General features: G+C 41.7%; 1 protein-coding gene across 1 annotated transcript; it reads right to left on the bottom strand.

Annotated features, from left to right (window-relative positions):
* Window positions 1–5306: 5306 nt before the first annotated feature.
* LOC107042432 lies at window positions 5307–10859 on the bottom strand. The gene is made up of 3 exons (XM_015263478.1): window positions 9458–10859; window positions 8001–9322; window positions 5307–7751 (listed from the first exon to the last, which is right to left on the bottom strand). The coding sequence occupies exons 1-3, from the start codon at window positions 10857–10859 to the stop codon at window positions 5307–5309; spliced, it is 5169 nt and encodes a 1722-aa protein (XP_015118964.1).
* Between the last annotated feature and the right edge of the window lie 1106 nt (window positions 10860–11965).

Raw genomic sequence — 11965 nt, 5'->3', positions numbered from 1 at the left:
ATTACCTAGATCAGATCGATGACTGCACTAAAGTCAAGAGCTTTGTCTCGATCTGATAAAAAAGCAGGTAATTTTGGCCTGGTTGCGGGTCCGATCCGAGGACAGTCGCTTNCGGACCCGCAACCAGGCCAAAATTACCTACTTTTTACGTGCTTTTTTTCTGCACAAAAAAAAAATTTCTGCTACAATAGTTTTTCCGAAAAATCAATTTTCATGATTGGAGCATCAAGTCAGGTGGCCACATTACCTAGATCAGATCGATGACTGCACTAAAGTCAAGAGCTTTTTAAGAGCTAATTTTTTGCGCAGAAAAAAGGGGAAAAATGATTTTTCCGGGAAAATCAAAATTTTCTGGTGGAGCCTGGAAGCGACTGTCCTCGGATCGGACCCGCAACCAGGCCAAAATTACCTGCTTTTTACGTGCTTTTTTTCTGCACAAAAAAAAAATTTTCTGCTACAATAGTTTTTCCGGAAAATCGATTTTCATGATTGGAGCATCAAGTCAGGCGGCCACATTACCTAGATCAGATCGATGACTGCACTAAAGTCAAGAGCTTTTTAAGAGCTAATTTTCTGCGAAGAAAAAAAGGGGAAAAAATGATTTTTCCAGGAAAATAAAAATTTTCTGGTGGAGCCTGGAAGCAACTGTCCTCGGATCGGACTAGCGACCAGGCTAAAATTATCCGCTTTTTACGTGCTTTTTTTCTGCACAACAAAATTTTTCTGCTACCATAGTTTTTCCGGAAAATCGATTTTCATGATTGGAGTATCAAGTCAGGCGGCCACATTACCTAGATCAGATCGATGACTGCACTAAAGTCAAGAGCTTTTTAAGTGCTAATTTTCTGCGAAGAAAAAAAGGGGAAAAAATAATTTTTCCGGGAAAATCAAAATTTTCTGGTGGAGCCTGGAAGCGACTGTCCTCGGATCGGACCCGCAACCAGGCCAAAATTACCTGCTTTTTACGTGCTTTTTTTCTGCACAAAAAAAAAATTTTCTGCTACAATAGTTTTTCCGGAAAATCGATTTTCATGATTGGAGCATCAAGTCAGGCGGCCACATTACCTAGATCAGATCGATGACTGCACTAAAGTCAAGAGCTTTGTCTCGATCTGATAAAAAAGCAGGTAATTTTGGCCTGGTTGCGGGTCCGATCCGAGGACAGTCGCTTCCAGGCTCCACCAGAAAATTTTGATTTTCCCGGAAAAATTATTTTTTCCCCTTTTTTTCTTCGCAGAAAATTAGCACTTAAAAAGCTTTTGACTTTAGTGCAGTCATCGATCTTATCTAGGTAATGTGGCCGCCTGACTTGATGCTCCAATCATGAAAATCGATTTTCCGGAAAATCTATTGTAGCAGAAAATTTATTTTTTGTGCAGAAAAAAAGCACGTAAAAAGCAGGTAATTTCGGCCTGGTTGCGGGTCCGATCCGAGTACCCTGGCCGCCCAACTTTATGGCGCTCACTGTACTTTAGCTTTCCCCGAATTGCTCTATTGTCTGTACTGAGTTCCGCGTATAATTACTCTGTGTTATAAGTTCTGTGAACTATTTAACAATATTGTGACCCGCGCTATTCCTTTCACCATCTCGATAATTATAATTAAACCATCACGTGTAAATATTGACTTTACCTTAATTAAATTGACTGTGTTTGACCAGCGTGCACGTGTTGTGTTTTCTGGACCTTCTCGCGGTCCCGTAAAAAATCCATTTGCATCTGCCTTATCGCTCACTTACTCCATAGATCTCAGACCCGACATCGAACAGTCAAGAATTACAAAATCTCAAGGTTTTGCTACTTGTACTGATAATGCATATTTGAATCAGAGACAACCAGTAGACAATTCAAGAAATACCTCACAGAAACTCCGAATTATGACTCGAATTGTTACATTAAATGGTTCAATGTCATCTCCTTTCCGACTCTATGGGAAGCACCCTCCACCTTCTAACATTCCCAATGTTCTTGGACAAGAAAAGCCTTTAAAAGTAACGAACTCTCCTGTGCAACTCAAAATTATTTGAATTAACAAAAACGAAGTGCTCTACACATACTGCTGGAAATTTTTCTTCAAATCCGACAGATTCTTCTCGAAAATCACAGTATACTTCTAAACAATCAAACATATTGATGGATGTTGGAGTTAAAAATAACATACAATCATGGGAAAATCGGGTTTCTCCCTTAGCAACTGTTAAAATCAATCAATATGCCACTAATCGCGATTCTGAGTCCACAAATACTTTCAATAATATCTCAAACTACTGCAATGTTCTTATAATCCGAGTAGAAAAAATAAATCAAACTCATACATTTTAGAAAAGGATAATCATGGTATGCATAAGATCACTTTAAATTCAAAGCAAAAATCGGTATGAAAAATGAATACTACTTCATGTGATAATGCACAAACAATGTCAACAGAGGAAATTTTACACGGTCTTCAGTGTAGTGTGAATGTTGATGATGAAATCTTACATGGAAATAAATTGATCCTGAATTCACAAGACAGTATTACCTTGTCCTATGGAACTACATCTATTATGAATCTGAATGAAATTGAAGAACATTATGGGGGTAAAATGACAGAAATTTGTCAACATTGTAAAGCCAAACATTTTCAATGCGCAGTTATTAGTAAAAAGACAAATTCATTTAATCAATGTTGCGAACATGGTAAAGTCAAATTACCCTCATTACCTGAAATGCCACAGTATTTGAAACTTCTTTTCGATGGAACCCACGCCAAATCCAATAAATTCTCCAATCGAATAAGATTTTACAATAATTCTTTCCTATTTGCTACATTCAATGCAAATTTAATGAATTACTCGAATCGTCGACCGGGGCCTTATTGTTTTCGAATTCAAGGACAAATTTATTCTTAATTTAATACTACATTATATCCCGCTGGCAACGACAGACCAAGACATGGACAACTTTCCATTCTTGATTCGGTAGAAACAATCAATGTTCTACAGAATACTGATTCGTCATTCGGTAAAGAAGTCTTACAGATAATAAATTCAACTATGCGCGATTGCAATCCATACGTTGAATCCTATCAAATGATGCATGAAGAAGTTCGAGCACAACAGAATAGAATAAGAGATATGAATAATGAAGTACCTCTACCAGAATTATTTTTATCATTCACCTCGAGATTGGACTTAGATCGTAATCGTTATAATCCACAATGGTCCAATGAAGTGGCTACTGTGTTTTCCACTGCGGCAGGCGGAGAAATACCAGAAGCCTATCTCACTGTACGAGACAAAGATACTAAACAATTAAAGACAATTAGTTCTATAGATCCGAAAGTCGAACCGTGGATTTATGCTTTAATTTATCCCCAAGGTACAAAAGGATGGCATACGAAATTTAAATCTGTTGGTACAGGAGAGAAGATGAGTAGAACTGCTTATACGAAATTTCGCATGGCAGTTCGAGACAATAACAACACAAATGTCATTCTTCAAGACCGGTGGTTATTTCAACAATGGGTTGTTGATCAATATTTAAAAGTTGAAAAAAATCGATTCAAATATATTGAAGCGTTTCAATCCAAGTTACGGGCTGATAATTATACAAATTTATTGGATTATCTAGAAACATCCGCATAGAGATAACAACCACATTGGAAGAGTCATCATCTTACCATCAAGTTTTATAGGATCGCCGAGATATATGATGCAAAACTATCAAGACACGATGGCTATGGTTAGCAAATTTGGGAAGCCCGATTTATTTATAACAATGACTTCTAACCCTAATGGGAGGAAAATTAGGGATAGTATAAAAGAAGGTCAAACTCCAGCAGATAGGGCAGATATAACTGCCCGTATTTTTTCTATGAAGAAAAAACATCTCATTGATTTAATTGTTGATCAGTGCTCTTGTGACTCTACGAGATAAATGGAAAATGCCGGAGAAAATTGATTCTATTAATTCAGCTGAAATTGCAGATCATATCGAACATCCACGTTTGTTTGAGATTGTCAAAAAAATATGATTCACGGACCATGTGCTAAGTGGTGTCAAGAAAAGGGGAAATTCTCAAAAAAATTTCCTAAAAATTTCCAAGAGAAAACGACGATAGATGAAGATTCTTATCCAACTTATCAGAGAAGGAATACTGGTCTGTACTATGAAAAAGCTGGTGCGTATTTATTTCATAACAGATGGGTAATATCATATAATCCTCAATTACTGCTCATACTTAATTGTAACATTAATGTTGAAGTAGTATCATCTGTTAATGCACCCAAATACTTGTTCAAATATGGGGCATTCCATGTCAACTCAACCACCCTGAATTTGTCGGGTTCTCAGAACCCTGAATTAACATGCTCGAAGTCAAGTACTAGATAAGTACATGCTTTCCGTAAATTTTCGTTTCTTTAACATAAATTGCTTGTCTACAACGTGTGTCAAAAGCTCAAATATTTGAAAAATCATATCTCGCGAACAAATTGACGGATGTTACTAAATAAAGAACAATTTTTTCATTTTTCTCATGTACTATATGAAAAAAAAACACCAGTATTGCGAGGACGAGTAATAACCCATTTTCAGAGGTTTGAAGTTTTCAAATTCCACTGTTACGCAGGGGCCAGTCGAATATCATTCAATTCTTATTTTCTCGATAGACAATAATAATTTTCCCAATTTTTTCGGTATATTTAGAAATGTGATATCGATATAGAGATGAGGAAAAAAATTTGGTTCCATAAAAAATTATTCTTTTTCGACATTAACGGCTATAATTATGCAAATCACATATGAAACTCACCATTTACTTCTGTATCATACTGTTGTGGATTGAACGTGTGGGTGGATGGGGAGTAGGTTTCGTGTGTGGAAATTTGGGGAAGTATACTGGGAAAAATCAATTACGATGATGTAGCCGTAAGGCGAGTCGATATATTTTCGAACAAGTATTTACACGACTATTGTCCACTAATTCACTGATAATGTTCACAAAGAATTGTTGTTAATTATCCAAGAGAACCGAAACTGATAACTGACCAATAAACGTGATTGTAAACTCCGTGATAACAAACTGAAATGATATAATTCCAAAGATACAAAATGCCTGAGATTAACTTCCAGGACGATATAAAAACGTTTAGTCTGATACAATTCCGAACGATGAGTGAAGCCCGAGGAGTTTTTTGGGTATTTCCCCCTCTTCTGATCATGTGACCGAAGATGGCCGATGACCACCGACTGGTCTGGATGCCTTTTCAGGCCGAATTTCCAACATTCCGCCCGCCTTCGTCATCGGCTGATGACGAATGATCCTCAACCTCTACTTCTGCGTCTGTGTCGACTGTGCAGTGGAACCAACCTGTTGATGTGCCTGGTGAATGTTGATGGTGTTGGTCCACCTCTCGTGATGAAGTCTACCACCCGTGGTAGCCCGTCTGTGCTAGGATGGATTCGAGTGACTCGTCCCATTGGCCACTTCGTTGGAGGAAATCTCTCATTGACCATGAGCACGAGATCCCCCACCTTGATACCTTCCGTTTGATGTCTCCATTTTGATGTTGTCTGAAACCTGTGGATACATTCCCTGTACCACCTGTCCCAGAAATCCTGAACCCATTGCGTGAAGATTTTCCACCTCTGATGACCGTCCAGTCTCTCACCCAGTAGTGAGGGCTCTGAAACAGCGTTGATTGCGTCTCCGATGATGAAATGTCCTGGTGTGAGTGCTCTGCAGTCCTCTGGATCATCTGATAGAGGACAGAGACGTCTTGAATTTAATTGTGCCTCGATTTGAATTAATACCGTAATGAGTTCCTCAAAGGTGAGCGCCAGGTTGTTCGTGATGCGTTTGAGGTGATGTTTGAGAGATTTCACTGCTGCCTCCCACTTTCCTCCATAGTGTGGTGAAGCAGGAGGGATGAATGTCCATTTCGTACCATCTGATGCTAAAACGTTGGCGACGTGATGAAGTTCCGCTGATGCTCGATTGAAGAGTCTGCCTAGTTCCTTTTCCGCTCCTACAAACGTCAGCGCATTGTCACAGCTGAGGGTGGCACAGATGCCTCTTCTCCCAGTAAACCTTTTGAAAGTCTCGATGAATGCCTCCTTGGTTAGATCTGTCACAGGTTCGAGGTGAATCGCCGATGTGACGAGACACACGAATACTGCGATATAGCCCTGATATTGTTTGGCACCTGAACCTCTCCACCTGAGAAGTTTGACAGGCCCAGCGAAGTCCACTCCAGTGTGTAGAAATGGTCTCGCAGGTGTGATTCTCCTTGGCGGCAGCTGTCCCATCAGCTGTTGCGCCCTGATTGCTCGATGCCTTGCACAGATGATGCACTTCAAGATGTGAGATTTGACTGGTTGTCTTCCTTCCACAATCCAGTCCCTTTGCCTGATGTATGCCAATGTTAACTGAACTCCTCCATGGAGAGTTTTCCGATGAGCTTCCTCAATGACCAGTGATGTGAGTCTTGATTGTCTTGAGATGATAGCGGGTGTCATAGCATCTGGCTCCAGATGTGTGCGCCTGAGCCGCCCGCCAAGACGAAGCATCTGATCTTCGTCTAACCATGGTGTTAGCTTTTCCAGGGGATGATTGTGCCAGATCTCTCTTCCATTCTTGAGTAGATTGATGAGTGCTTCAAAATGTTCGTTTTGAGTGAGTTTGATCCAATAGATTCTGACATCATCCAGTAGTAAAACTGGAGAATCTGGTACCTCTTGATGTCTCATGAGCTTGATCGCTCTCATGACCCTTGCTGATACTCTCAGAACCTTGTTAAATGTAGAATACCTCTCCAACAAGTCCTGAGGTTGTTGCACGTGTGCTACAGGATGAGCCAGCACTGGTCTTTCCTCCAATGCTGCTTCCGTCGTCGATTCCATTACCGTTGATGAAGATGGCCACTCCTCCTGTGGTGACTTGAGCCATGGTGGACCATTCCACCAGAGCTGATGATCTACCAGTTGACTTGGAGATAGTCCTCTCGATGCACAATCCGCTGGATTGTCTTTCCCACTGATGTGTCTCCATGCTGCTGATGGTAAGGAGTTTTGAATTTTAATAACTCGATTTTGGATGAAGTCCTTCCATCTTGATGGGTGTCCATTGATCCAAGTAAGTGCTGTTGTTGAATCCGACCAGAGAAAGAGTGATAAATCTTCTCTCCCCAGCCCCCTCTGCACGTAAGTAACCAGATTTGATAATAATACTGCCGCTAGCAGTTCCAACCGTGAGATGGTGATCTTCTTCAGTGGTGCGACCTTGGTTTTCGCACATACCAAAATGATTGATGGTTCCAAACCGTGATTATCTACTCTGATATACACCGCAGCCCCCATGGCCAGATTTGATGCATCAGCCAACCGATGAATTTGAATGCTTGATGATGTTGATGAGGTTTGAAGCCATCTTGGAATCTGAATCTGTCCGAGTTGAGTGAATTCTTCTCTGAATTCGTTCCAACGTTTGATGTGACTCATTGGCAATGGGTCATCCCAACCGATTTTCAATAGCCATAATTCCTGGATAAAGATTTTTGCTCTGATGATGACTGGTCCGATGAGTCCCAGAGGATCGTACAGTTGTGCGATCTCTGAGAGAACATTCCTTTTGTTGATAGTAGCCTTTGACTTTTCTTTCGCCTTGTAGGTGAAGACATCTGAGATTGGATTCCAGAACAGTCCCAACACCTTGACCGTGCTATTCTCAAATTCCACTGTTCTGGGGGGTGATGATGTCAAATGAAGTTCCTGGAGAATTTCCTGACCGTTTGAATTTCATTTTTGCAGGGGGAGGCCGCCCGCCGTGCAAAGTCCGATCAGTTGATTAATGAGTTCCTTTAGTTGATCCTCTGATTCTGCTCCTCCGTAGATATCGTCGACGTATCTCCCTTTTATCAAGGAGACCGCCGCCATTGGAAACCGATGACCTTCATCTTCCACCAATTGTTGAAGAACTCGTAGGGCCAATCATGGAGCACAGGTTTGACCGTACGTGACCGTTGTAAGTTGATAGGTGATGAGATTGTTGTCGTCAACCCTCCACAAGATTCTCTGAAGATCCCAATCCTCTTCATTCACGTTGATTTGACGAAACATCTTGACGATATCTGGTCCGACTACCCAACGATGTGTTCTCAACCATATGAGAACGTCTGATCCTTCTACCTGAAGCTTTCCACCAGAATGAAGGATTTCATTCAGTGAAACTCCTGATGATGTCTTGCTCGACCCGTTGAAGACCACCCTGAGCTTGGTCGTGATGCTATCTTCCCTCAGAACACCGTGATGAGGGAGATAGAAGACCGGTGATGGTTCTGATGCTTCTGAGACTCTTTTTATGTGACCAAGAGCCTCGTACTCGTTGATGAAATCCTTGTAGAGTTTCCCATATGATGGATTTGATGATAATTTGGTAGATGTTCGATTCAACAGCTGGAGAGCGTGTTTTCTTGACTGACCCAGTGCTGATGGTGATGTTTTGAGTGGAAGACGTACAACGTAGCGTCCTGAGCTCTCTCTTGTGTGTGTGCGTTGGAAATGTTCCTCACATTCCAACTCTTCAGGGCCTAATTCCATGTTCTCGTGTGATGGAGGTTCCTCTTGAACCCAAAACCGTTTGAGTAGGTCTAGAAGCTGCTCACTCGACGACTCTCGTGCTGCAGTTAGAGATGTTTTCGGTTGGCAACTTGTACAGCAGACCGTCCCTGATATTATCCACCCAAATATGGTCTGTTGTACAACAGTCTGATTATCAGATGATTTGGAGATGTTGTTACCAATGATCTGACCGTAATGATCTGCACCGATGATGATATCAATTGACCCAGGTTTGAGAAAATTGTTATCTGCCAGTTGAAGCCCTTGAAGATGATTTAATTCCGCCTTAGTACAATGGATTGATGGTAGAGTTGATGTAAGCTTCGTCAGGATGTGAGCAGTGACCTCGACTTGGTTTTGATGATTAAATCGAGAGTGAAGATTGACCTTGACTGCTCCACGTGTTGACCCTGACTCTAGCCCGCCAATTCCGAAGATCTTGATGTTTGTCGACTTGCGTCGAAGTTGAAGGATGTTGACCAGTTTTTCCGTGATGAAGGTGACCTCTGATCCCTGATCGATCAAAAGTCTGACGTGATGATAGGTTCCGAATGATGATGCTGCAAGTGCCTTGGCTGTTGCCAATAGCACTACCCGTTGTTCTGATGTTGATGTTTGATGAATGACCTTGGAGTCAGCTGATTGCTCAACTGGTCCAGTTGATGATGATGGTGTTGCCAATTCCCTTGGATTTGTTAATGATGATCCTGATGATGATTGACCTGGGGGAGAGAAACACAGGATGAGAGCCGTATCATTTGCCAAAGATAATAATTAATAAAATGATACTTAACCTCTCAATCCTGAGTTCTCCGATGTCCCCAGTTATTCTCCAGAACTTCCCGGTGACGGCTGACTCAGCTGAGTCTGTTGTTGAAGTTCCCTGCGATATTCTGGTGACCCCTCATGGATCAGTGTGTGATGATTCCCATTGCAATCCTTAACTTTGCATCTTTCTTTGGTGGTGCATGTTGGAGCTCGATGAGGTCCGAGAGAGTTGTAGCAAAGGTTCTTTGCTATGACGATTTCTCTACGTTCAGTTGGAGTCTTCGCCCTGAAGCTCTCACAGTTGAACCCCAGCCAGTGATCACCTCCACAGAGTCGACTCTCCTTTACTCCTGATTTTGATACCTCAGCTGGAGCCTTCGCTTGGCCTCCAGCCGCAGAAGCATGATGAACTTTGAATTGCTGATGTTTTCCTTTGAATTTTGATGAAGAATCCTTAGAAGTTTGAGCTGGTTTGTCGTGTGCCACATTCTCCAGTGCACGAGCCCTTGCCTCGATGAAGTCGAGAAGTTCTCTGAGTGTTGGAGGATCCCTTGATCCACCGAGATGAACTTCCCAAGCTTTCTTGGTATCCAAGTCGATACAGCGCCTCGCTATCCTTCCAACGATTAAGTCCCAATGATCAACTGGAGCGTCAAGAGCCCTCAGCGCGTCCAGTGCTTGCGTGATGATGTTGCTGAGATTGCTTAACCCCTTGGCTGGGTCGTCAACCACAGGTTTCAATTCCAAGATTTTGTCGATGTGAGCTGCTATAATCAACCTCCTGTTGTCATAGTGCTTTACCAATTTGTTCCAAGCAATCTCGAAATTGTCGTCAGTAACTGTGAGATTGGAGATCATGTTGAGTGGCTCTCCTTTGAGTGATCCATTGAGTCGAACCATTTTTTCCACACTTGGAATGCCCTTTACCAGTCTCACCATAGAGTTAAATAGATCCTCATATGGTTTCCAAGCCTCATACCGACCATCGAATGTTGGTAGAGCGATTCTCGATAGATTTCCTCGATTGTTGTCCGTTGATGTTGATGACCTTGATCTCTTGATCTCGCCCCTCAATCTTCCAATGATTGTGATGATGTCACTATGAATAGTCATCGTGAGTCCATGAACATCCTCCTTGTAATAATCTGAATCGAGGAACTCCTCCGTTGGAGCATTTTGAAATGTGTTATAATAGGTATTGAAATGTTCAAAATGCTTATCTGCTATCTTTTCCATCGAATTGAGCTCCTCCTCCGTGAGATCTTCCACCCTTGTATTCCTCAGGCGTGCAAGCCCTCTCTCTAGATACGCCTGACGTGAGTATTGTACCCCCAACCGAGCTATCATCATCTCAGATGGTGTGAGTGGGGCTTTTGATTCAGTGCGAGAGGTGGTAGGTGGAACTTGGTCTCTCCGCTGCTTTTCTTCATCCCCACCACCGTGTAGAACGTCATGATTCCCTTCCGGATTATCCCCACCAGTCGATGCCATGATTCTTGTAGCTTACCGGATTGATTGAGCACCGTTGATCCCGTGAATTTTTGAGAACCCCTGTCTCTCGCTTGAGCCCGAGTTTAAGCGACTCGAAGCGATGTTTGATTGTCCGCAACACCGATGTAAACAAACCCCGTGATACTCTCCCGGCACTGATCGTCTGTCCAAAATGTAAACACTTGATAATTTCGCCTCTGTTGAGTGTCCTTGACGTCAGGCAAACCGTTTTGGGCGTTGCCCACACGGTCGATAATTTTATGAAGATGATTTTTTCCACTAGTAAAACACACGAATCACTAATTTCAACTCCTCCAATCCGGCTCGAAGGACCAATTGTTGCGAATTGAACGTGTGGGTGGATGGGGAGTAGGTTTCGTGTGTGGAAATTTGGGGAAGTATACTGGGAAAAATCAATTACGATGATGTAGCCATAAGGCAAGTCGATATATTTTCAAACAAGTATTTACACGACTATTGTCCACTAATTCACTGATAATGTTCACAAAGAATTGTTGTTAATTTTCCAAGAGAACCGAAACTGATAACTGACCAGTAAACGTGATTGTAAACTCCGTGATAACAAACTGAAATGATATAATTCCAAAGATACAAAATGCCTGAGATTAACTTCCAGAATGATATAAAAACGTGTAGTCTGATACAATTCTGAACGATGAGTGAAGCCCGAGGGGTTTTTTGGGTATTTCCCCCTCTTCTGATCATGTGACCGAAGATGGCCGATGACCACCGACTGGTCTGGATGCCTTTTCAGGCCGAATTTCCAACAATACATTTTTACTCAATGGATAACGTAACTCCATTGTCAACTTGAAATAAGTAGAATATAATAGTTTTAATACCACTTAAATTGATGAACATCGACTTCGAGAAAGAAAAAACAACTTAAAAATCTTCGATTTTCATATGAGATCGCTAGGTATATAAGTTAATGCTTTCATCGACTTTTTTTCGGAAAACTTCTCCACTAGCCGCGGCTGAATATCTTTTAATTAATAATTGTCCATCTTCTCCAGGGATGAAGCAATGATTTGTTTTGGATGGCTGGAATGGCCTTCGCACTGTTGAAACTTTGTTTTAGGCTG

Source organism: Diachasma alloeum, unplaced genomic scaffold (genome assembly GCF_001412515.2).
Source record: "Diachasma alloeum isolate Michigan unplaced genomic scaffold, Dall2.0 Dall_scaffold_00465, whole genome shotgun sequence".
Lineage (NCBI taxonomy): Eukaryota > Metazoa > Arthropoda > Insecta > Hymenoptera > Braconidae > Diachasma > Diachasma alloeum.
This window is presented reverse-complemented; position numbering and strand designations above follow the sequence as displayed.

Bases quoted from the DNA above. Each gene is read 5' to 3' on its own strand.
- LOC107042432 (XM_015263478.1), bottom strand. From the start codon at position 10,859: ATGGCATCGACTGGTGGGGATAATCCGGAAGGGAATCATGACGTTCTA. The intron at 9,323-9,457 runs GTCAGCCGTCAC...TCTCTCCCCCAG, and splicing joins TCAACAACAGACTCAGCTGA to GTCAATCATCATCAGGATCA. The intron at 7,752-8,000 runs GTCACGTACGGT...GAAATTCTCCAG, and splicing joins TCACCTATCAACTTACAACG to GAACTTCATTTGACATCATC.